This window comes from Schistocerca serialis, chromosome 7 (genome assembly GCF_023864345.2).
Source record: "Schistocerca serialis cubense isolate TAMUIC-IGC-003099 chromosome 7, iqSchSeri2.2, whole genome shotgun sequence".
NCBI classification, from domain to species: Eukaryota; Metazoa; Arthropoda; class Insecta; order Orthoptera; family Acrididae; genus Schistocerca; species Schistocerca serialis.
Genome location: NC_064644.1, coordinates 594620459 through 594647430, shown reverse-complemented (window position 1 = coordinate 594647430; position 26972 = coordinate 594620459). Strand labels below are relative to the sequence as shown.

Below are 26972 nucleotides of genomic sequence, written 5' to 3'. Positions count from 1 at the left end.
ACGGAGGACATTTTGAACATTTCCTGTAAGAAAGTGTTTGAAGTCACGCTCGTAAGTTCTGTTGCTGTGTGTTTCCATTCCATTATTAATGTCATTTGAAGAGAAGTAATAAACTGAGCTCTGACATGGACAATAAGCGTTTCCGGACACATGTCCACAAAACATATTTTCTTTCTTTGTGTGTTAGGAATGTTTCCTGAAAGTTTGGCCGTACCTTTTTGTAACACCCTGTATAAGCGAGAAAATGGGCTCCCAATGTACCATCTTCTCCCACCGGCGAAAGATGGAGGAGCCTACTTTCGAATCATACGAATGGTTTGAGATATTATACGCAGAGATGAGAGTCGTTGTGTGGCTTCTAAGATTACCCAGTTGTAAGTAGGCTGTTTAGGTTCTTATATTGGTAACGCCACCGCCACGTAGCGCTCTGTATGAAAATCACAGGCTGTGCTGTGTACAGTAGGTGGCTGGTCTGCATTGTTGTTTGCTATTCTAATGTTGGGCAGTTGGCTGTTAACAACGCGTAGCGTTGCGCAGTTGGAGGTGAGCCGCCAGCAGTGGTGGATGTGGGGAGAGAAATATCGGAGTTTTGAGAGCGGATGATCTGGACGTGTGTCCATCAGATACAGTAAATTTGTAAGACTGGATGTCATGAACTGCTATATATATTATGACTTTTGAACACTATTAAGGTAAATATATTGTTTGTTCTCTATCAAAATCTTTCATTTGCTAACTATGCCTGTCAGTAGTTAGTGCCTTCAGTAGTTTGAATCTTTTATTTGGCTGGCAGTAGTGGCGCTCGCTGTATTGCAGTAGTTCGAGTAACGAAGATTTTTGTGAGGTAAGTGATTTGTGAAAGGTATAGGTTAATGTTAGTCAGGGCCATTCTTTTGTAGGAATTATTGAAAATCAGATTGCGTTGCACTAAAAATATTGTGTGTCAGTTTAGTGTTGATCAGAATAGGTAAAGAGCGAAATATCTGAGTACGTTCAGTTCTGCTCAGCTGTTTGAAAATCAAATAATGTAAGAGGTTTATCAGCACAGTAATTCATAAATTTTTCTAAGGGGACGTTACACAGTTATAGTGAGCACATCAATAGAATGATATCTACGTCTCTTAGACTCTCGGTGCAAACTTAAGTATCTGTAGTTTCATCATTCAGCTATTAAGGCTGACACACAATAGTAAGAAAACACATGCGATATCAACATTAACTATGAAAGGATTTCAGAAAGAAACTTCTCGCCTCGCATATTGCACCAGACGTCAACGACGGTAACAGAATGCTCCAGCATGAGTTCAAGAGAACGACGTCATGTAGAGAGAAGCATCCACCAGCTCGTTAACCACAGTGCACAACAAGATTAAACGATCACTTTTGCGAAGCCCTGTAACCGTCTCCCACTGCGAGACATACGTCTGAATTGGCTCAAGGCTGCCTGCAACCTTCCTCTGTAATGATACAAAAGTGTGGCGCCATGAGAACTCATCCCCGCGCTCGACGACACTTCAAACAGCAAGTTGCCGACACATGCCAAAAAAAGGTTAGAAGTTGCTTTAATGTGTAGCGTTGGTTAATAATGGCACGTTTGCGCCGAATCTCACCACAAATCTGGCCGACGCCATCGCGGGCGTGTCACGTGATGAGAAACCCGTGCTGCCACTATCATGGATATTTCACCACTTCTTTTTGAGACCTCTGCGATGGAAGTCAGAACCGCGTAGCCTAGCGTTTAAATCACTCAGTTTCTTAGGAATGACGGAGAAAAACATTTCATATACACCACCGCACAGAATCGACAGGAGAAGGCTTCATTGGGTGACATGAAGGGCATCAACGATACCACTCCTTTCGTTGCGGCGTTCATTGCCAAACATCTCGCTCTCAAAAACGACAGGTTACAGTGTAGCAGGAAGACGTTCTTGACAACCCTTGACCCTGCTGACCCCGCCGGATGTTTCAACCCGTCTCTAAGGACATTGTGTATCGGCATCCTCATGGAAAGTGTTCGTTCCCCTTTGAAGCGCATCGCGCCCGCAATTTTTGTTCTCGTGTACAGGTTGGAACCACTAGGAACCGTTCAAAACCGTTCGACGAATTTGAAAGTGATCTGAAGCAGCAAAGGATGTTTATGCTTTTTCAGCCCTTTTGGTTCACGTCCGCCTATGGCTTGATCAAGGAGCGTAGGGGAGGGGACGGAGGGATGGGAGAGGCAGTGGTGCAATGGTGGCATAAGCGTGAATAAAAGATCAAAGGGTCCCTGTAAGACCCGTTTAGGCAAAACACTCGGTGGCACACGGGGAACAGTCACGTGGTGATGCAGGGAGGAAAGGAGAGGTTTCATTGACGCCCTTTATGCCACCCCTGAGGCCTGTTGCTGTCTATTACGAGCGACCATGTGTCTGAAACGTTTTTCTTGGTCACTCTTAAGAAAACCGCTGGGTTTCGCTGTTCTGATCTCCATCACAGAGGCGTCAAAGGAAGTGATGAAATGTCGATGAGAGTGGGGTGGCGACATTCCCATCTCGTGACACGTCGGCAATGGCGTTGGCCAGAATTATGTTACACCATTAAGCCACCTTACACGTCACATAAACTTCTGAGCTCCGGCCTTTTTCTCGCGTATGCCGACAGCTTGCTATCTGAAGCGTCGCCGAGCCCGGGAGTGATTTCTCGGGGCGCTACACTTTTGCAGTATTACAGAGAAAGGTTGCAGGCATATTTGAGCTAAATTTCATACTTATGCGTCGTAATGGGACAGTTATGGGGTTTCGAAAAAGTGATCATTTAATTCTGTTGTGCAGTGTAGTTGTGACAGTGAGTGAATATTCGGATGCAAGAACACTCATTCATTATGCTGACGATGAGGAAGATACCAGCCACTGTCTCAGAGCTGAAGCACCAGAAGGACTTCTGAAAGAGATGACCAGACAGGAAAACCGGAGCAAATGAACTCGTAGTTGCCCAAGATTATACCCAGCTCCTGGTTACAGGCCAATAATGCTGTCATTGCGGGTACTCTAGACAACCCACCTCACATACTGGTACGTACCACCCGATTCAGACCCTCAGCTTCAGCAGCGTTCAGTTCTGCACATTATACCCAGTGACGCAGTTGACACCAGCTTATCACCGCGCGAAGAAGACCAGGTGAGGCCCAACATGGAGAACGAGCCGCCACGAACAGACTTTACTGCCATTAGCTGCAGGCCTGTGCCTGAGCTAATTCTGTGTGAAGTCAGCTTGGCAACTTCACACTGCTTGGTTAACTTCTGGGTGACTACCTGGGCACAGCCACCTCCCTGGTGTGCGGTGGATTCGAGTCTGGGCCACCTAGCTGCCCAGCTACTGTGTCTCTGCCCACGGCCCCTCTGACATTGGCAGATTGCAGCCACCGTGGCCAACTACGTCACGGAAGGTCCTGACTGCCTCTCCAGCTCCGATTCCGTCATGGTATCTCCCTTGAACAAACAACTTTCCAAACTAGAGATGTTTTGCTGATGGACGGTCGTCGATTCACATGGCGGACTACCCGCTGCTGACTGCACTTCATCGTTGCTTTATCAGAGCTATCTGTCACCGCCCTCTGAAAAAATCACGCAAGCGATCCCTACATTTTTTTTTTTTCAGAAGGTTTAGATGACACCAGTGGTCACTGCGGGGTCAACGGCTGCTTACCGTGGAGAGGATGCTCCAACTGCTACGCAAAACAACGTTGTCGATGACATCGCCGGTTCCAGTTGACTGCTTCAGCAACATGCAGTATAGTACCACAGTGCTTTCGTTTGTGTTTTCAGTAGGTAAAAATGGAACCTTTATAGGATCACACATTTGTTCGTCTTGTCTATCGCTCCGGCGGTTACGACCTTCTTTCTCAGGGACGGGTAGATGTATCAAGTCGAAATTTGTCACATACTGATGTTGATGGTACTTTGGCGATGTAAAAACATTAATCAAAAGATACGGTCATTTATGTCACATATTTTGATATCTTGCCATTATACACAACGATGACAGCCAAAATTCATCTAAATTATCGATTCCCGACATGACTGAAATATCTCTGTACGTAATAAAGTTTGTAAGGAACCCACGAAGCGCGAATCCTACTCACACTTATTCGGATTTTCTTTCATAACTGCAAGTGTCATAGTAAATCAGTTTTTTGTCAGAGTTTAAACTGTATGTATATTATGAGGGAAGTAATCTCAGATGCCATTCTGAGAACTGTAAAAAAATGTGTTAGTTTGCGCCGTTTGAAACTGCCAATGTATTTTGTTGGGAACAAGGCCTACAGCTAATTGTTATAGAGTATGTGAAGTAGTAAACATGAGTAACCATTCAGGCAGAGATTAAGATGTTTAAGTAGTTAGTATATTTAAGAGTGCTTATCGTCGCTCTGTTTTGTTCTCTCGTTGTTTGCTATTTTTTGTGTTACTGATAGAGGGTCAACCGTATCTGAGACGGAAACACACCGGAGGAAATGTTCAAACCTTTGGCGGTTGAGTTGGCTCGGATGAGAGCAAAGAGTGGACTTATATTTAAGCAAATAGAGTTTGAGAAAAAGAATATAGCTCTGCGCAGTTCGGTTAATCTTGAGTGGGCGAAGAAAAGGCAGGACGAATTTGATGCTGGTGGATTAAATTTAGGGATCGAAGTGACCCCTGCCGATAAATAGGATTAGGCTTCTGAAAGGAAAGAGATTAGAAAGAACCAGTACTTGCGCGGAAGTAGAAAATAAGGGAAATGAAATATCAGCTCCAATATCTTGCGAAAATGCGGAGTCTGTATGATACGGTGCGCCAGACGAAACTGGACACGTGCTGTACTGATATAAATGACTATGAGAATAACGACATGGGTGATTCTCATTAAGGTGCAGTAGTATCTACGCCATTGGCTAAAAATGGGTTTTGTGTGTAACTGTGGTGCCCGGCCCAGATTTACAGGGAAGAACACATACCAATTATTTTGGTGTCATGCAGAGTAAAGCTGCGGACTGTAATTTTGTTGTAATTATTGCTAAAGTTAATTATCGGGCTGGGATGGCTAAATATTTTCACGATTGCGTGCCTGAGGGTCAGAAGAAGCATGAAGCTGATGATACTTGCAACGTGATACGTGATGAGGGTAAAAGAAAATGTCGTGCAGAAATTGTTCTTCTACAGCGCACTTTCGAACTCGGTTAGGCATTGCTTCAGCCGAGAAAGACTGCTGACAGTAATACATCGTCGCGATGTTCTTTCGTCTTGAGAGTAGAACCAAATTGTGCAAAAATTCAGTTCGCACGATAAAGTGCCGCAGGGCACAGGGACGTTGCTTCGGGTGAGCGAAAGTAAAACATTGCAAGAAGTAGTCAGTCTTTAATTAGCATCAAAGTAAAGAGAATAAGATGGTGACGAGGAGGATATTTGGCTTGTGGCGCGCTCAACTGCGCGGTTATCAACGACAATCTTTGGTCCTGTCGGATAGTCAAGTGGTTCAAATGGCTCTGAGCACTGTGGGACTTAACATCTGAGGTCATCAGTCCCCTAGACTTAGAGCTACTTAAACCTAACTAACCTAAGCGCACCACACACATCCATGCCCGAGGCAGGATTCGAACCTGCGACCGTAGCAGTAGCGCGGTTCCGGATTGAAGCGCCTGCCGGTTAGTCTTTTCGGTCAATGTTCTTATCATCGCTGTGAAGTGTACACCTTTTCCTGTGCTCACATTGGACAGTCTGCATTAATACAATAACAAATTAGACAACTTCATACACTAATAGTCATGAGCACATCCAAACACACAAACTCAATCAATGACGTCGAACCATCTTACTGCAAGATTCCATACAACCGACTGGCCCATATGCACACCGCTTCACTGCCATCACTTACGTTACGCAGTCCAGACTCACTACTTTCACGAATGATGATGAAATGATGCGGCCAACACAAACACCCAGTCCCCGAGCTGAGAAAATCCCCGACCCGGCCGGAAATCGAACCCGGGACCACTTCATCCACAGGCTGCAACGCTAGCGACTAGACCACGAGCTGCGGACGAGAGAACTATTGGACAATATCTTATGTATGGTATGTATCTCTTACCTGAGCATTGTCCAGGGGTGTGCTTTTTGGAACAATGTAAGGGGAACTTTTGATTCAAGGAAAAAGTTCCGAATGAGGCAACGAAACAACGAGTTAAGAAACCGCTGGATAAATGAAGAGACACCGAGCATCAAAAATTAATTGAGAAAGTCCTTTTGCTGACTAATGATCTTTTAGGAGAGAGAATTTGTTACGAAAAGAGAGTTTTTTAATATTATCATACCAGTTGGACAGTTCACTGGGTTAAAGTTAGGAAATAGCTCTCCAGTTAGTGAGCAAACTCTCACGCTAAATTTGAGTAAATGGAAGCAGAGGATATTGAATTTTTTATGTGAACGCATGAAATATGTGTAGAGACCTTTTTCCAGAGATGTAAACAGGTCAGAATCCGGAGGCTGGATATCTGGAAGGAGGGAGGAGTGTTGCACTCAGGCTTCGTCTGGCGTAACGAACTGTCACTGTGCCGATTTAGCAGTATGACACCATGTGGAGAGGAGCGCCGATCAGCTCGTTAACTACCTTCCATGGCACAATAGTGAGTATTCGGTACGCGAGAACACTCATTCTGTACGCTGGCAACGTGAAAGAGGATAGCCAGCGTATCTGAAAGCTGAATTTGTGAGTCCTTACAACAGATGCAGGTCTTCTGGAAGAGCTGGCCACACTGGAAAAACCAGGGTTGACGAAGTCATAGTTGGCCAACGATTATGACCGGCTGCTCCAGCCTACAGTGGCTCACAGGCCAAGAGTGCTGCCACTGGGGAAACACTAGCAAGCCTACCTGATGTATGTACCACCCACTTTAGACCGTCAATGTCAGTGGTGTTCATCTGTGCACATTATGACCAGTGACGTAATCGGTGCCAGCTAATAACTGCGAGAAAAAGACCACTTACATTGTGAGATGGGACAGCCAACTGCCAGTGACAGACTTTACTGACAGTAACTACAGGCGTCTGCTTTAGCTAAGTCTGTATGCATTCAACTTGGCGCCTGTACTCAAATTTAGCGTGAGAGGTTTCTTACTAACTCAAGTGCTATTTCGTAACATTAGACAGTGAACTGTCTTCTTTTCCAAACACAGACATTACGCCATTAAATCGTGACTAACCAGTTGATAAAATAATATTATAAAACTCACTTTTCTAAACAAATTCTCTTAAAAGATCATTTATCATCCGCCGGTCGCTGTGGCCGAGCACTTCTTGGCGCTTCAGTCTGGAACCGCGCGACCGCTACGGTGCAGGTTCGAATCCTGCCTCGGGAATGGATGTGTGTGATGTCCTTAGGTTAATTAGGTTTAAGTAGTTCTAAGTTATAGGTGACTGATGACCTCAGATGTTAAGTCCCATAGTGCACAGAGCCATTTGAACCTTTTCATTAATCATCTAATGGCCTTTCTCAGTTAATTTTTGATGCTCGGTGTTTCTTTATTTATCCAGCAGTTTCTTAACTCGTTGCTTCGTTACGTTATTTGGAACTTCTTCTTTCAAACGAAGGTTCTCCTTACGTTTTCCCGAAAAACACATCCCTGAACAGTGCCCACGTAAAACATATATATGATATGTACCACACGTAAGATATTGGCCAACAGTTCCTCTTATTCTCTTTAGTCTGAAGTTAACTAAAGATTGACTACTCATTGGGTGACTGCCCCACGCTGATGGCACCTCCTTTGTGAACCGCTGGTCCGAGCCTGGGCCATCTAGCTGCCCCGCTACATATCGCTGTCCACCGCCCCGTGTGGACCCACATTGGTGCCGTCCGTTGCCCAGAACGAGTATACACCATCGACATCCACCATATCGCAGGCCTCAGGTTAACCCTCTTGCTCCGTGGGCTTTACACTGCCACTACAGAAGCGAGCTAGCAGCAGTGTTGCCCTCGGTTTCCTGTCGGAATTGGGCACTACTAGCCACCACTGCGCGTGCGCTACCTCCCTGGCATGCTGCAGTGACCGTGGCTGACAATGTTATGGGAGACCACTGACTGCCCCTCCAGCTGTGATTTCATCACTGTAACTATTATGAACAATCTACTTTCCTAACCAGCGATATTTTACTGACGGGCCACAGTTCAGCTAGTGCCACAAGCATCACTGCAGACCATGCACTGGCAGAGAAACTGTACTTCATCTGAGCTAGTAGCAGCACAGTCCACCTGCCACTCACGACACACGGTGCGACAAGAGTGGCGCATTGTCGTATGACAGTACGTGTTCTGGGTTCCGTGCACACACAGTACTGCTGTGATAGAGATAACAAGGGCATCACATTATGGGAGTTAAGTAGCGCAGCAACATGAACTATACCACAAACTTGAAATATGTACCATAAAGTTGAATATTGTACACAGATTCACCGTGAAATTCTGACAGTGTGTTGACCAAATGCAACGGCGTGTCCAGCCGTAGTGAAATGGTACAAACAATTTGACCAAGACCACACTGACGTGGGTGATGCTGCTTGGGCAGGAAGGCAGTCTGTATCAACCGCAGACAGCACTGACCAGGCAACTGAGCAACTCACCAGCAGCAGCCGCACATTTTCCTACAATGGGGTCGGTCACACTCCAATGTCTCCGTAACCAAGGAACGGATTTCTATCGTCTAGGAATTGTCTCATGTATCTGTGTCACTTTGAACTGTAATGCAGCAGTCAATAAAAGATACTTGATATGCCAAAATAACAAGTATCTTTTTGCAGCCCCCCCATTCAGTGAAGAATTCCGTTCTTTATGAAAGATAAAGCAAAGGGTTTTAAGTCATGTAAAGTGCTTTCATTTAAAATAATGAAGGGTGCAATGTAATATTTGGTTGGATACTTCTGGCACTCCTCTCATCCGGCCACCTACCTTTACTTTCTCCATGTACTTACTTTTGCCGGCCGGGGTGGTCTAGCGGTTCTGGCGCTGCAGTCCGGAGCCGCGGGACTGCTACGGTCGCAGGTTCGAATCCTGCCTCGGGCATGGGTGTGTATGATGTCCTTAGGTTCTTTAGGTTTAAGTAGTTCTAAGTTCTAGGGAACTTATGACCTAAGATGTTGAGTCCCATAGTGCTCAGAGCCATTTGAACTTTCTTTCCGGGCCCAGGTCACTTGCGGAGCGTTAACCCTAGAGGGGTTTGGAAACTGGCTTCTTAATGTCGGACGACACAAGGTATCACTAGTGAGGAGTTCGACCACACTGTGTGCTTTGCAAGCTCACGGAAAAAATATTAATCACCTCGTTAAGAGATACGTAGGTCACTTTGGAGTCGTGTAGGTAGTCTATAAGTGATGCCAGTCGACCCTATAACGATCCACTGCTGATGTAAGAGATGGCAGTGAAGCGGTGTGCGTATGTGCCAATTGTTTGTATTGAATCTTGCAGTAAGATGGTTCGAGGTGATTGATTGGCAGAAAACAGCTATAGTGTTTGGATGTGCTCATGACTATAAGTGTATGAAGTCGTCTAATTCATTGTTGTATTAATGCAGAGTGTCAAATGTGTGCACATATAAAGGTGTACAATTCACAGCGATGTAACACTGCTAAAGAACACTGACCGGAAAGACTAACCGACAGGGACCAGAGGCCTTGTCATTGACAATCAGTGTCAAACCTGGTACAAATGCTACAGATCCGTCTCAATCAATTTCCGAGCGAACATTGCGAAGGACACTATATGCAAAGAACATTTGGAGTCGTGTACTTCGCAAAAGACCTTCCTTCATAACGGCGCAAAAACCTGTACCTCTTCAAAGGGTCAAACATCACAGAAACCACGCAATAGCCGACTGGAGGCATGTATTGGCGGTGAGATACAATGAGTTACGTATTTGCCTCTTTTGAAATTATACGAAGCTCGGAGTGAGCTGACCTCTCAATGAAACGTAGTTAAATAGGGAGGTCATGGTTTGTGTTTGTTTCTCGTACCATGGCTTCGGTACAGTCATTAAGGTTACCAGGTACATCTGTCAGGATGGTCATTTCATTATTCTCGTTGACTGAGTGTTGCCCTATGTTCTGCATCTTCTTCATGAGTATACGGTGATCATTTTCGTCTTCTAAGATGACAACAGTTCTTTCCACAAGGCTGTACGTGGGCATTCCTCGTTTGACCAACATCCAGGGACATCATTCAACCACTGAACCACTATCGTGAGGTACAAGACACTGAAGATCTAGTTCGTAATGGTCTGCAGCGATGAACGACACTGTGCGATCCCCACTACGATGAACGACACTGTGCGATCCCCACTACCTGCAAATTACAGCTAGTAGGCAGCCCTGGGATCCGAGGAGAACGCAGCAGAACTGGGTGCGGCTCTTTTGGAGACAACTGCGAGCACCATATCGACTGAAACTGTACGGTACCGTCTTCAAACGACACTTTGGCCTCTAGGTGTCCTTCATGAGCAAGAGTACAGCCTCTCCCCCTCTATCTACCCTAGTACCGTGGTGTACACGAAAGTGCCCGAGGAAGCACATGAAATGGATGGAACTTGCATCTCTTCACCGACTATTGCAGGATATGGCTTGGTAATAGTTGTAGAAGAGTATGAAGACGACAATATAGCAATGTGCGTCTCAGGCATTCTGTCCTATGCATCCACCATCCACCAAAGAGGAGGGTCAGTCAGTATTTGGGATGCATTTAGAACGCATCTCATCGTTATCGAGGATTATTTCTGAACTATGTAGTACAAGAATAGAACCCTCCAACCTACCGTCAAGCCCTATAGTCTACGTGTTGGCAATGCATTAGTGTTTCAAGACACCTATCCACGAGAGCATCGCGCCCACGTAATCAAATCTTCCCTCGAGGCAATAATCAACCGAATGGGGTGACCTGCGGCGTCTCCTGACATCAACCCGATTGAGCACGCTTGCGTCCAGTTGAAACTAGCAGTGTATCATCGAAGGAACCTTCCTCATACACTGAATGACGTCAGGAGCGCCATCGTCGAAGAGTGGAACAGGCTTAAGGAACAACGTCTCTAGCGTCTTGTGGATAGCACTCCATTAGGATTCACACACGTTTCAGTGCAGGGGGTGCAGGAACAGGATGTAAAATATTACCCAGCAGCAGTTCTGACTTCACAGATGTGCAAAAATCTGAGCATTCGAACTTACTGCCATTATTTTAGTATTGTTTTATTTTTGTTTCACAATGAAGATATTCTTTTAGTTTCATGAGGCTTTTAGTTTCACAAGGCTTTACCATCCATTCGACGATCCCCTTAAATTTAATCTATGAATCTAAGGTATGTACCTGGCGCAGTAAACTGACTCTGCTCAGCGGGCTCGTCTTCTCACAGTGGTGTCGGGGTGAGAAGGTTGTGGCGCAGTTAGCTTACTGGTGAAAACCCGTCAACACGACGAACACAAAACGCATTCTACAGTGTACTGCTTAGTGCAGTGTCACCAGGCTAGTACTGCACAAAATTTCACGAACGCTACTCACTTGTCACCTGCATCTTGCATCCAGTCTCTCACCATGCAACCAGTCAATTCTGCAAGAGGAAAGCTACCAATGGAGCAAGTTTCGGGCACTAGTCTGCAGGGGGTCAACACTAGTGATTAGGGGGCTACAATCTCCTCCCATACTACCAAAAGATGGGAAGAAAGACCTGTAGGACCTTGACAAAGCCAAAATGCCGAAGAATAACGTCTCACGAAGAGAACGCTGGACTATACGTGTCTTCTGTGAGGAAAACGACAGAGTCGTCCAGGCAGCTGACAAAGGCATTATGACGATGTTGTCAGGCCTGCTTGAGATGCTATTGCAGGAGCTGGTATATAAGCAAGTGAACCAACGTCCTAGACCAGCTGTGACAAGAAAGATCAATTTACTCCTCAACAACACATGACTGAACTAGAATGTCGCCAGAATACAGTAACCCATACTACCTGTGCCACAAAGGCTTTATATTCTGCTGAAAATGTGAAAAAGGGAGTTCCGCCATGTCCAACAGTGAACACTGTACATTCGCCAAAGTATGGCATAGCTAAACGTCTGGCACAGCAACGGAATCCTCTCATGGGCCGCTGCCCACACCATGTTAATAACTTGAGAGGATTTGTGAAAGTGGTTCAAGAGACACATCTGGGAATCTCCTAGTCGGCTTCAATATCATAAACATTTCACACCAGTACTGCTAGAAAGTAATTTCGACAGCAGTGTGGTAAAAATGTGCAATATGCGTTTATCATCACTTAATTCCAACGTGGTACTCGTAGAAAGTTCTGCGAACAGACGAACGGAATCATCATGAGACCCAGGCATCGATAACTCTTATATGTACCATTTTGAGGTAACGATTGTCGAAACTGCGCGCCTGAAACCAAAGGTATTCTACAGATATGCAGATGATACATTCGTGGTTTGGCTGCATGGTGAAGAAAACCGAAATGAATTCCTCTGCCACTTTAACAACACATGTGATAATGTCAGGTTCACCATGGAGATGAACAAAGGGACGCCTGTTGTTCCTGGACATTCTAATAAAGAGGAACCCCATAGTACGCCGGAATAATCCGTCTACTGCGAGAAGACACACACAGACCTATATCTAAACGCCAATAGCTTCCAGCGCCTGATACAACGCAAATATTTGCTCATCGCCCTGGTACAGATGTGCGATGAGTTACCAAGTTACAGCATCTACGCGAAATCTTTTGCAAGAACGGGTACTCGGACATACAGAAAAGACGTCCAGCTAGCAAGAAGAAGAAAGAAAGCAATCCAAAAGAAGAAACCAAGCGCCTTACATTCCTTCCGTATGCAGGAACACCCACAGCAAAGACTGCCAAGATAATGTACAAAACAGGAAATAACTTTACACTCAACGGTTAAAATCAGGAACAGGCTTGGGTCAAAGAACAATTAGGGCTGTGGGCACCTGGCATCTGTAATTCAGTTGCGAGTATAGCAGACAGAGCATTGGCCAGATGCAGCGATGCATCTCGTATCGATATTCGGAGCACGTGAGAAGCGTGCGCTTCGGCCAAACCGACAAATCTGTAGTGACACAGCACAACATCAAGGAAGAGCGCTTTTTTTTTTTTTTTTTTTTGAATAGACAAAGGTGCTGCGCCGCTCCAACGGTTTCTGGGATGCAGCGATAAAAGGGGCAGTAGCAATACGAGTACCTGACGATCTTGTGAACTCCGCAAGGGGTGTGGCTTTATCAACAATACCTGAGAAATCTGGTGTGAGAGCAATGGAGGCACCGAGCGAAACAGACAGGACTCGATGTACAGAGCCATCACCGGCTGACACATCTCTACCAAGGTACGTGATTGGCCCGCCCAACTGAGCTCTAGGCAGAAGAGTCTGCAGTCATGAGGCTTTAAAGGAACGAACTAGACGTGAACTTGACGATTCTCCTGAAGATGATGAATAGGAAACTCATCGAAGCGTTGCACTTTTGTTGCTTCAACACGACGCCACGGCTCGGCTGGTAACCTGAGAAGATTTCACCAGTGAAACTCGCCAAGGAAGCCTATATTCCCATATAACAATTATTTGTTTCAATAAAAAAACCAACACACAATAAAAAAACCAACACACACTAGATACCAAATGGGATTACAAATAAAATAAAGACGATAAGTCAGTGAATAAAATAATTTTCTGATCGGTGTACCATTTACACAAGAGTGCTCAAATGTACAAGATACACAATAATGATACAGGAATGCCAATGGGTTGTGTGGTAAGATAGTGAGAGCTAGTATTACAAAATGGGTGCATGACATTATTGCACAGTCTATGAAGTGGTTGAAGACTGCTATGTTTCGCCCACTGATCCAAACAGTACCAGGTGTTTCCTGTGGGACAAAGATCGGGTGATTAAGCGGGCCAGTCGAGGTGCCATGGGTGGCCACTGTTGTTCCGTGAACACAGGTGTCCGCATCTTGCAGTGCGGGAGTATTTACAGCATACTCACCATGGAGACGAGAAGAAAGGGCAACACTATGATTCACAGTGCTGAAATAAATATTCTGCTTCATGTTCACTACAGTATGCTGAGTGAATGGGACCAAAATATCACAGAATGACCTCCTCAATGAACTACATCGTCCACGCAGTAGAGGTCAAATGTCTCATTAGGAAGTCGGTGTCCACCTTTGCGTCATTTGAAAGCCGTGGCTTGTTGGAGCACAGTGCACCACAGACCAGCTGCTGTCCAAATTCTGGGTTGTTTGGCCCATGCACAACGTTTGAGAGGCAGATGACTCCAAATGTGCATTGCACGCGTTTCCCTTCCCATTCTTTCTTAGAGATCTGCTGTATTCACCGACAGCAATTATTCCAGTCTGGTTTCAAAGCAGTTGTCAGGATAAAGCGTGGCACTCGCTGTCAGCTAGCTTGCTTTACGAAAAATGTTGTGACACCGTGTTACGTGGCTCCGAGTGGTACACCATTTCTTTTAGACAAGTTGGACAGTCTGCATTGACACAGCAAGAAATTGGATAACTTCCATCACGCTGCGTTCATGGTCACGTTCAAACATGACATCCCATTTATGGCACTCCATGATGTCGATCCATCATACTGCATTGATTCCGTACACACTGCATTACCGTCATGAGTTACATCAGTGTTGGAGGATCAGAATATCCACGAGAGTAAAGCTGCAACTATCACTTCCTCATTTGATGAAAATTTCACCCCAGCAAGCCAAAGTTAGGTAACAGGAAGAAGTCAGTTGGGACTACGTCTAGTGTATAGGTTGGATGAAGAAGAAATTCAAAGTCCAATACTCGTGTATTTTAGTCACTGTTACGGCTGAGAAGTATCTCTTAGGATTATTTCTTGGGAATCCCAAAAAATAGTAATCATCGCCTTACCAGCTGAAAAAAATGGTCTTGGCTTCCTTGGTGCACTTTCATCAGCGTTTGTCCATAGTTTTGACCCTCGTTTTGACTCTGCTGTGTAATCATGGACCCAGGTTTCACCAACATTCACAAATCGGCGCAAGAAGTCTTGCAGGTTGCTACTAAACATAGTCAGACATTGCGTCGAAACGTTATGCCAGATGCGCTTTTAATCGACTGTGAGCAATCGGGGCATGCAACTCGCACACTGCTTGTTCATAGAAAATTCTCTGTGCAAGACATGTATTAGTTCAGCTGAGACGCCTACAGGCTCAGCAATCTCGGGAATTTTTATTTGGCGGTCTTGCATTACCATGCCATAGATTTTGTCAATGGTTTCCTTTGTGGTGACCTCAACTAGATGGCCAGAACGCACTCCATCTTCGGTGCTTGTTCGACCACGTTCCAAAAGTGAATGGTCTTCAATGACGGCGCAGAGTCCGTGTGAACTTGATCCTACTGTTTTGATATGTGCAGAGTTCAAACGTTGAAATGAAAATTTTTGATAACAGCACACACCTCAGTTTTCTCCATTTTCAGCTGCAGTCGACTCACTGACCGATTCAAAAAAATTCTTTACACGATCCTCGGAATAATCGAGCTTACCAACCGTGAAGGCGCAACAAAAATGATCCGTTCTCTAATAGAAATTTACTAGACATATCAAACCACCCTCGTAGAATGATGCACCATTTACAGCGTTCCTAACCGATCAGTGTGGTCTTTGAGTGGGGTGACTAATAGTTCGTGTACTGAGCTTAGCTGCAGAAGGAGCTCGGCAGTGGCGCGTGTAAGGCACCGCGGTATCCTGTGAGATTAACGTTGCAGACAGGTGCCACACGCTGTGAGCTTGCCTGATGATGCGCTGGTGGAGCGAGACGCAGTCACGCAGCGCCCGGTGCAGGGGGTCGGCGCCGGCGACGGCGCGTCCCGTGGCGGGGGTGGGGCGCTGCCCTCCAGGGGTTGGGGCACTGGCCGCGGTTCCGAGGCGCTCGACGCGGCGCGGCGCTCCAGGATGCGCAGCAGCGTGCCGAGACGCAGGCGACGGTGAAGAGGTCGCTGCAGGGCACGACGACGGCCACCACGCCGACGACGACCAGCTGGAAGGCGAAGGCGGCCGCGTAGCCGGCGGGCGCGCCCACGTCGAAGGGGAAGCGCGCCACGAAGGGCAGCGCCCCGCCGCCCCCGGCCGCCACCAGTGGCGCCGCCGGCCACGTGACGGCCATGGAGGCGGCCAGCGCGCCGTACACCGCAGACAGGCGCCGCACGCGGCGCGCCGACGCCGCCCACGCCGCGCGCTCCCAGGCGGAGAGGCCCTCCGGCTGCGTCGTCACCTGAGTTATCGCAGAACAGTGGTCAAGGTCCGCCAGCGGACAGGTTCAGTTCCTGACTGGAATGTTTTCCTGCCCTTCGCGCACAGTGACGCTTTTTCTTCGCGAAATGTAGAGTTCGTGTGTTCTAAGTGAATACAGGGTGATTTTGTCCATCGTGTACGAAGTCTTGGGATTGATCGACGAGAGGATACAGAACAAAACAGGTCTAATGAACTTATGTCAAGAAATGCATGGTTTCTGTGCTGTTGTTGTTGTCGTGTGGTCTTCAGTTCAGAGACTGGTTTGATGCAGCTCTCCATGCTACTCTATCCTGTGCAAGCTTCTTCATCTCCCAGTACCTACTGCAGCCTACATCCTTCTGAATCTGCTTAATGTATTCATCTCTTGGTCTCCCTCTTCGATTTTTACCCTCCACGCTGCCCTCCAATGCTAAATTTGTGATCCCCTGATGCCTCAGAACATGTCCTACCAACTGGTCCCTTGTTCTTGTCAAGTTGTGCCACAAAATCCTCTTCTCCCCAATTCTATTCAATACCTCTTCATTAGTTATATGATCTACCCATCTAATCTTCACCATTCTTCTGTAGCAGTACATTTCGAAAGCGTCTATTCTCTTCTTGTCTAAACTATTTATCGTCCACGTTTCACTACCATACATGGCTACTTTCAGAAACAGCTTCCTGACATTTAAATCTATACTCGATGTTTCTTCAGAAACGCTTTCCTTGCCATTGCCAGTCTACATTTTATATCCTCTCTACTTCGACCATCATCAGTTATTTTGCGCCCCAAATAGCAAAACTCCTTTACTACTTTAAGTGTCTCATTTCCTAATCTAATTCCCTCAGCATCACCCGACTTAATTCGACTACATTCCATTATCCTCGTTTCGCTTTTGTTGATGTTCATCTTATATCCTCCTTTCAAGACACTGTCCATTCCGTTCAACTGCTCTTTCAAGTCATTTGCTGTCTCTGACAGAATTACAATGTCATCGGCGAACGTCAAAGTTTTTATTTCTTCTCCATGGATTTCCGTGCTAGAGACCACTTATTCACTCATACATTGTTACAGAGACTGCTATCTGACATCCACTGTAGCATGCAGCCACAGTTACAGTACTTGCTGAAATGGTTTCCATTTGCCTCGACGCTAGCGTGTACGCTCCGTAGCATGTTCTGTCTCACACCTTCACATCGGCCAGGCTGCATCCGAACAGTGTGAAAGGCAGCATGAATGGGCTGCATCAGTGTCTCCACATCTGGAGTGGGCCTGTATACACGATACTTTTCAGATGGCCCCGCAACCAGAAATCGCACGGGTTGAGATCCAACTAACGAGCGGCTCATGCAACTGGAGCCCCTCGTCTGATCCATCGAGCAGGAAAGACACGACTGAGATGCATGCGGATGTTAACGGCGAAGTGGACGCAGCAACATAAACTTCCGAATCATCAATGGCACTACTTCCTGGAGGGGAGGCAAAGTTACCCGCAAGAAATCCCGATAGTTCCGGCCCATCAGGCGACGTGGGAGGAAGACTGCTCCCAAAACACGGTAGCCATACCGTGGAGGTTCTGCATACTACATGTCAGGTGCCTGTTATGAAAGTTGAAGATATCACTCCGCGTAAAGATGGCGTCTTCTTTGAATAGGATGGAGAACAAAAATCCTGGAATCGTGGTTGCCTGGTAAAGAAACCAGTGACAAAACTGCTCCTAATGTGGAAAGTCTGTCACTAGTAAGCCCTCTAAGCGATAAGGTTAGTAACACATGGACGTCTGGTTTAGCCTGTACTGGCGGGACAACAGTCTAGTACTGACACGGTTCCACAGTGTTAATCACATTTTCCTCCAAGTCTGGTATACGAACATTTGTGATACGCCCTTCATGATTTCCTGCTTCCTGAAACGACCCTATTTCAGACAAACGGCGAGACTCTGTTCCAGACATTCAATGCTGTTGTTGTTGTCAGCGGGATAGGTCTCGTGATAAAACCTTGCTGCCCGCCACCCGTCGCCATTTGCCTTTCCGTAAGTAAACAATATGTCGGCAGGTTCTCGATTCGAATACGGAACCAATGTGTACAACGCTGCATCATATCTACCACAAGGTGAGTCAGCAAGAGAAATGTGTTGGACATATTACCAATTACTATGGCTGGAGCGGGGGCTAAGGCATGATGTATGAGGAAGAATATCAGACTCTAGAAGGAAACTGTGCCTGCATGGTTTAGTGCGTGTTAAATCGCAGTCTCTGTAACAATGTCTGACTGAATAGATGGTCTCTTGCACGGAAACCATGCATTTTTTTTAGGACGTAAGTTCATTAGACCTTTTTTGTTCCGTATCCACACGTCGATCAACCCCCAAAGTTTGTACACGGTGGAAAAAATGAACCTGCAAGTGAGTGTAATGGGTGCCTGTACAGTGTACGGCCGCGTTTGTGTTGAATGATGATGGGAGAAGAGCGAGGGTCAAACCCGGTGCCGCCACACAGCCTGCGCCTCTCGAATAGCAGCAAGGGGGCCGCCAAGCTTAACGTCCGCATCCGACGGACGGATCACCAGAAAAGTTTCACGTTGCCTCACACCGTGATATACTGCGGACATGCTTAGAGTTAAATCCAGGAGAGCGGCGCGAAGTCTGGAACTTGCCGCCACCGTATCTCCTCCCCTTTGTCGTAAAGGCAAAGCAGCCAGCCACACGTTCTGTACCAAGCAATCGACCAGGAAAATCCTCGGCACGGACGGCGTTGGTTATCTTGGGATTCTAACAAGAACGCCGCATTCGACAAGCGAGGTCGTCGACACTTTACAGTGGCAAACTATTTATTTACAACTGATGCATAATGGATACGTATTCCGAAGCTTCACTGCTCTTCGTAGAAGTTGTGAGCATTGTGTATAACAAGCCGCCAGCGCGTAATGCAGCAAGTTATTACGAGAAGACATTCGTTGCAGTAAGGCACGGAGCCGTTTAGTACGGTGGCTGCAGGATGGCCATGTCTTTTTTTTTCCGCGTCGCTCACAGCACAGCTGACGCTACATGCCGTGAGAACTGCATAGCATAACATTTAGTCGATACGAAGATTCGTACCCTCTACGAATCTAAATAATCCATATTAGTTATTATCCTATTTTGTTTAAATTTGCTACACAGCCTCTTGTTATTGATGGAACGATGCTGTTAGATTTTTATTTATTATAGGTCTGGAGATAAAGAGAATTACCTAAAACTCCTAAAACCTACGCTTGTTTTTTAAAACCGAGCTAGGAAAATAACAGATTGACTTTCGTTATCATCTGAAGACATTCCAAAGCAATCAGTGCATACAAATCAATTAATTAGAATGTTCTTTTTAAAACTTCTGTCACTGTGCATAACGTAATACAAAAATCGGTGTGAGTGCGTGAGAATGATTGAGAGAGTGTATGTATGACATACGTTAAAATTTAATATTTCATTTTATGTAAAACCTTGTACAAACGAACCGTGGGAAAGTTATGTTGCAACCACGATTCAGGTGACGCATGTCGGTGTGTGCTTGCTTTTGCATAAAAGCACCCAGAATGGAAGCTAGAGGTGGAATAAGTTTATTTATCAACTTGAAGAATATTTCGCACTTAGTTTATTTTGATTAAACAGAACAGAAGAGTTTGAACTTTTGCTGACATGCATTACTATCAGATTAGTGATAGGGTAAGGCAAGATTTCCCGCGAGAATGATCTGGAAGGAATTTTCTGGTTGGTCGTTTAGATCAACAGCCAATCAGAATTAAGCTGTTCCCGCACGAAAAGAGGAGTCGCTTGCTAGCCGGTCTACGGATAACACGATGTCAGATCGCTCCTTAAAAATACTCTGTAAGTTGAGGTAATAGTGAGATAATTTCGGTTCGAACATATCGTGACTGAGCCCGCATCTCGTGGTCGTGCGGTAGCGTTCTCGCTTCCCACGCCCGGGTTCCCGGGTTCGATTCCCGGCGGGGTCAGGGATTTTCTCTGCCTCGTGATGGCTGGGTGTTGTGTGCTGTCCTTAGGTTAGTTAGGTTTAAGTAGTTCTAAGTTCTAGGGGACTCATGACCATCGATGTTAAGTCCCATAGTGCTCAGAGCCATTTGAACCATATCGTGACTGAAGCGACTGGACTTATGAACATTTTAATGAAAGTTTGATGTTTCTAAATTGAATAGTTTGAGAGGTATGAGCGTGTGAACTTTCTGGTGGTAGTAACAACTCCGCGTAGCGTGTTTCGTGCTCTGTACGGAATATTTTGGCGTGCACCTCTTACGAAGAAGCCCTCTGAAAAGACCGAATGTTTAACTCGTGAATAGTTGTGGGTCTGTGACGGGTAGAACGTGAAAATTAGTCGGGTCGGACTTATTAAAATTCTGCTTGCTTCTCGAGTGAATATTTGTGATACACGGTGAATTTTGAATGATAACATTTTACCATAGCCATTTTATGTGTTTCAATATGAATAAAAAGCAGATTTAATCTAATGTTAAACGCTTTTCTGCAAGTAGACTGAATATTCCGAACGGCCGATTTCTTAATCATGAACTTTCAGGAACTGACTTTCAGCTAGAGTTACGCGGCCTCTGTATGGTAGATATCAGGTGGTGGTTTCATCAACGCTGCTCTACACTGCCTAGCACGTATCTGCTACCACAGAGTGAAGGGACATCGGCAAGAATCCTATCGAGGTGGGTGGACTGAAGGATAGCGTTAACAAAAACGCAGGCGACCCACCCCGTCCCGCCGAATCTTTGGACATCTTGAACAGCAGCACGTGTTAATAGTTCGAATGGAGCATTCTATTGCCAGAAAAATCTACATCTACATGATTACTCTGCAGTTCATAATTAGGTGCCCGGCAGGGTGTTCATCGAGCCACCTTCAAGCTCTTTCTCTACTATTGCACTCTCGGGCAAAATTATCACGAGTTCTGATTTCTCTTATTTTATAAGATGATCATTTCTCCGTATGTAGGAGGCCGCTAATAAAACATTTTCGCGTTCGGAGGACAAACCTGGTGATTAAAATTTCTTGAAAAGATCTCGCCGCAATGAAAATCGCCTTTGTTTTAATGAATGTCACCCCAGCTCGCGGATTAAGTCCATGACCATGACCTCCCCTACTTGGCGATAATAGAAAACGAGCAAACTTATATGTAGTTTTTCGATGTGCCCCGTCAGTGCTACCTGATACCGATACCAAGCAGCAATACTCCAGAAAAGTACGGACAAGAGTAGGGTAGGCGGTCTCTTTATTCACTGGAATACTTTCTGAATGCTTCCTTCGTCTCAGCAATTATTGCCGTGTTGTACGTCCTGTGGCACATACGATTTTTATCCAGCTCTGTTGTCGTTGTTTCGAAAACATCGTGACAGCACTACGAAACACGAGGCTCTGTTCCTCTTGAAACTGGGCATGCGTGTGTCGTGGAAACACAAAGTGAACTTGCGCTTATGTAACAGCAGCTTTACGTACTAGCGTGTGGTGAAACCGACATTATTTGATTCCGTTGCATCTCAACGGCGGTGTTGCCACTGCTTAAGTTCCACCAGTCGCATTTGTTTAACGCTCTCACATGGTTCACGTGGCTCTGAGCGCTACGGGACTTAACATTTGAGGTCATCAGTCCCCTAGAACTTAGAACTACTTAAACCTAACTAACCTAAGGACATCACACACACATCCATGCCCGAGGCAGGAACAAAAATATTAGAAACAGCACGAACAGTCGTCGAGAAATGTGCGAATACGCGAGGCGGTACTGATGCTACGACTCATCTTAGACGATAGACTGAAGAAACAGAAATCTACGTTTATAGCATTTGTAGTTTTGAAGAAAGCTTTTGATTGGAACACACTCCTTGAAACTCTCAAAGTAGCAGGGATGAAATACAGGTAGTTGCAGGTTATTTACAGCTTGCGCAGAAAACAGACTGCAGTTGTAAAAGGCGGAAGATGTAAAACGGAAACAGTCGTTCGAAAGAGAGTGACATAGATTTGTAACCTATCCCCGATCTTATTTAATCTGTTCATTGAGAAAGCAGTAAAGGAAATGAAACGCAGATTTGGAAACGAATTAACGTTGATGGAAGGAATAAAAAATTAGCTTTGAGGTTTGCCGCCGACAATGTTATTCTCTCAGAAACGGCAAAGCCAAGATCAGTGGAAAAGAATGGATATCAACAAAAATGAAACAAGAGTAATGAAATGCTGAGGGATTTAGATTACAAAATGAGGCACCGAAACCAGTGGACGAGGTTCCTTTTATTTGGGCAGCAAAATAAGTGATTATAACCGAAGTAGAGAGGACATAAAAGGCAGCCTTACTTTTGTAAGACGAAGAACTTCTGAAAAAGAAAAATATGCTAACGCTGAAGCTAAATTCATTGTTTCGAAGTTTTTTCTGAACGTTTCTGTCTGATTTATAGCCCTGTACGCAAGTGATACGTCGATGACAAAGGTTCAGACAAGAAGAGAATAGAAGCTTTTGAAATGTGGTGCTACGAAAGAATGCTGAAAATCACAACGACGAAAAAAAATCACAGCACCAAAAAATAATTAATGCAGAGTAATTAGATTCTTGGAATCATTTGTCTGTGTAACATATTTAAGTGATTAATATTGTGAGATCACAGGTTAATGTAAGCGCGATATAAGCCATTGCAAATGCGAAACGCTGTAACCGGTGTAACCTTCAAATTGCTGAATGCAAACATGCAAATGTGCATGCACTGTGTTGAACAGGTGCCAGATGTCAGTTTGTGGAATGGAGTTCCATGCCTGTTGCGCTTGGTCGGGCAATACAGAGCCGTTTAATGCTGTTTGTGGATGACAGAGTTGTCGTCCGATGATGTCCAATATTTGCTCGATTGGAGACAGATATTGTGACTGAGCAGGCCAAGGGAACATGTCGACACTTTGTAGAGCATGTTCGGTTGCAACAGCGGTATATGGGCGAGCGTTATCCTACTGGAAAATACTCCTGGAATGCTGCTAGGTGTTTGACGGCACAACAGGTGAAATCACCAGATTGACGTACAAATTTGCAGCAGGATGTATGAGATAAACACAAGAGTGCTCCTGCTGTCGTACGAAATCGCACCCCAGGTGTAGATCTACCGTTTCTATGGCGCTGGTTGGTTGCAGGCTCTCAATTGGCCTCCTTGTAACCGAAACACGGCCACCACTGGCACCGAGACAGGACCAGCTTTCATCAGAAAACACAGCAGACCTCCACTCTGCCCTCTAGTGAGCTCTCGCCTGACATCACTAAGTCGCAAATGACAGTGGTTTGGGGGTCGGTGGAATGCACACTCCAGGGTGTCTGGTTCGGAGCTATCCTTGAAGTAACCGATTTGTAACAGTTCGTTGTGTCACTGGGGTGCCAACGGCTGCTGGAACTGCCGCCGCTGATACAGTACGATGTACCAGAGCCATCCAGAGCAGAAGTTTCTTACGATTGTAAATATTCGTGACCGCTGCTGCCAGTAATCACGTAAAATGGCTGCAATACTGCTAAGTCTTTCTGCAGTGTCGCAGAAAGAACATCCAGCTTCTCATGGTCCTATTACTCGGCGTCGTTCAAACTCGGTGAGGTGTTGGTAATGGCTCTTTGTGGCCTTAAAGTCTATCTTGATTAACATCAACTCACCACGTCCAGTCTCAAAGGTAACTAGCGCTCACGACCGTTACAGCGTGTACTTAACGCAAATCACTTTTGCATCTGCACAGTGGCCCTACTAGCGCCATTCTTTTGCAGTTGCGCTAAATTTGAACAGGTATCATCTATCAGCCGTAGAACTTTCCTTTATGTCTCGCTACTCCTTTTTGGTGTTGTAATTTTTTTAAAGATGGATAGATACGATGTCTAATGAAGATAAAGTGTAAGCCGGGGCAAATGAGCATGGACTGCAATAGATTTGCAGACGTGAAGAGATTCGCACAGGATACTGTGGAGAGCTGCATCAAACCAGTCTACCGACAGAAGGCAACAACAATGATACAACAAATCAAAAAGAACTGAGGTCCCGATTTAAAGAATTTCTTGCTAGTTCATTACCAAAACGAAATTATAATTTGGATGACTCCAAAGCAAAAAAAACGCCTAAATATGTTCTGTCAGTCTGGAAATCTGTCGAAAAAGCTCCTGGGTGTTAAAACAACAGAAGCCGTAAGTTTTTCACTGCCAAAGGCGTCATTTGTATGCAATACGCACAAACCTGCCCTTAGCACGCGATTTCCTAAGTTGTTGCCAGTTTTCCGAACCTTCGAGACACCATTTCTTATTCCATTAACCCGCAATTGGTCTCACGAGGCTGGGTGCTCACAGTTCCATTCCTCCCATCAAGGGGAAAAAAAACCAGCAGTATTGTGAATTCAACCCGAGACCTCCGCTTGGAGCACCGGAAAAAAGAGAAAAAAGACTTGCTCCAAAGCGTCAATAGCGTTAGAAGCTCTCAGAGGTCCGACAACCCCTGAAGAGTCAGAAATGTCTTCAATAAACTTGTTTCTTGCATTTATAAACTGTGTTTCATAGAGTTCGTGGTTTTCTACACTCAGAAAGTCTCTGTTATTAACTGTTTCATACCACAACTCCAAATGTCCATGTTCTCTTTGCCTTCTCCGTCGTCGTTTTTCAGAAGAGAACTAATTCCAATTTTTACATATCTCTTTTGTCTTCGATTGTCGTAAGATGTCCATCCTATAGCGCATTATTTTATTCTGTCCTGCTTTAATTTATTTTCTTCACCCATTGTTTTATGGTTACATTTGGCACCTACTGCAGCACAACACCCTGCAGCTTCTTCTAGTTACGGGCATCACCACAATTAACAATCCTCTCTTTGTTTATTACTAAAGTTCCTTACTTTCCAGCTGTAGAGCAAACTTCCTTATCCTATTCTATAATATATTCGTTTCTTTGTGTCATATCTTATGAATTTCGTTCACGATGCATCATTTAGACGTTGTACAGCTTTTTGTTTCTGGTTCATTCGCTCTTGTGCTTGTGTATCCTTTGCTCAGCCGCGATGTCTATCAAACACAGATCCAAGGTACGCTCTAAGACAAAAAAGCCGACGCGCCACGAAGAAATTATCCGAGTGGGACGTTAATCGGTAAATTTGATATAAATGTGCACACAAATAAATGATTACAACTTCAGAAAAATTGGATCACTTATTCAAGAAGAAGAGCTACTTAATAACACGTTGGTCCACCTCTAGTCCTTATGCAAACGGTTATCCTGAGGGATGTTGTGCCAAATTCTGTCCAACTGGAGCGTTAGATATGTAAAACATTCTCGGTTTTCTTGCCGCATCAATCTGGGACAAGACCATCGAACTCCAGAGTTGGTTGGAGGGCCCTGCCCATAATGCTCCAGCCTTTACTAGCTAAATATAGCTGATTAGTTGGTAAATAAGGATGGCTACTTGCTTACAGATTCATATATCGCACAGTGGCTTAAAATTAAAAATAATGAACATACTGTGTTGTTGTTGTTGTGGTCTTCAGTCCAGAGACTGGTTTGATGCAGCTCTCCATGCTACTCTATCCTGTGCAAGATTCATCATCTCCAAGTAACTGCTGCACCCTACATTCTTCTGAATGTGCTTAGTGTATTCATCTCTTGGCATCCCTCTACGATTTTTACCCTCCACGCTGCCCTCAGATGGTGTCCTACCAACCGATCCCTTCTTCTAGTCCTGTTGACCACAAATTCCTCTTCTCCCCAACCTCCTCATTAGTTACGTGATCTACCCACCTAATCTTCCGCATTCTTCTGTAGCACCACATTTCGAAAGCTTCTAATCTCTTCTTGTCTAAACTACTTATCGTCCACGTTTCACATCCATAAATGGCCACACTCCACATAATTACTTTTAGAATAGACTTTCTAAAACTTAAATCTATACTCGATGTTAAGAAATTTCTCTTCTTCAGAAACACTTTTCTTGCCAGTGCCAGTCTACTTTTTATATCCTCTCTATTTTGACCATCATCAGTTATTTTGTTCCCTAAATATCAAGACTCATCTAGTACTTTAAGTGTCTCATTCCCTCAGCACCACCTGATTTAATTCGAGTACATTCCATTATCCTCGTTTTGCTTTTGTAGATGTTCACCTTACATTCTCCTTTGAAGACAGTGTCCAATTCCGTTCAACTGCTCTTCAGGTCCTTTGCTGTCTCTGACAGAATTACAATGTGATCGGTAAACCTCAATAGTTTTTATTTCTTCTCCAGGGATTTTAATACCTACTTCTAATTTTTCTTTTGTTTCCTTTACTGCTGGCTCAATATATAGATTGAATAACATCGGGATAGTCTACAACCCTAACTTCCCCCATGACTATTAAATTCTCGTCTCCCTTCACTACCTGAATAATTTCTTTTATCTCATCATACATTTCATCAATTTTTTCATCATCTGCAGATCTAGTTGGCGTATAAACTTGTACTAGTGTGGTAGGCCTGAGCTCCGTGTCTATCTTGTCTACAATAATGCGTTTACTATGTTGTTCGTAGTAGCTTACCAGTGCTCCTCTTTTTTTATTCATTAATAAACCGACTCCTGCTTTACCCCTATTTGATTTTGTATTTATAATCCTGTATTCACCTGACCAGAAGTCTTGTTCCTCCTGCTACCGAATTTCACTAA

The 26972-nt window shown here is 45.0% G+C and overlaps 1 protein-coding gene across 1 annotated transcript in view; it reads right to left on the bottom strand.

Moving 5' to 3' along the window:
* Window positions 1-26972, bottom strand: part of LOC126413274 (odorant receptor 94b-like) — a 213235-nt gene that overhangs the window by 166142 nt on the left and 20121 nt on the right. The window contains exon 3 of the mRNA XM_050083174.1: window positions 15852-16297. Within this exon, the coding sequence (XP_049939131.1) occupies window positions 15852-16297 (446 nt within the window). The remainder of the gene's footprint in view (window positions 1-15851; window positions 16298-26972) is intronic.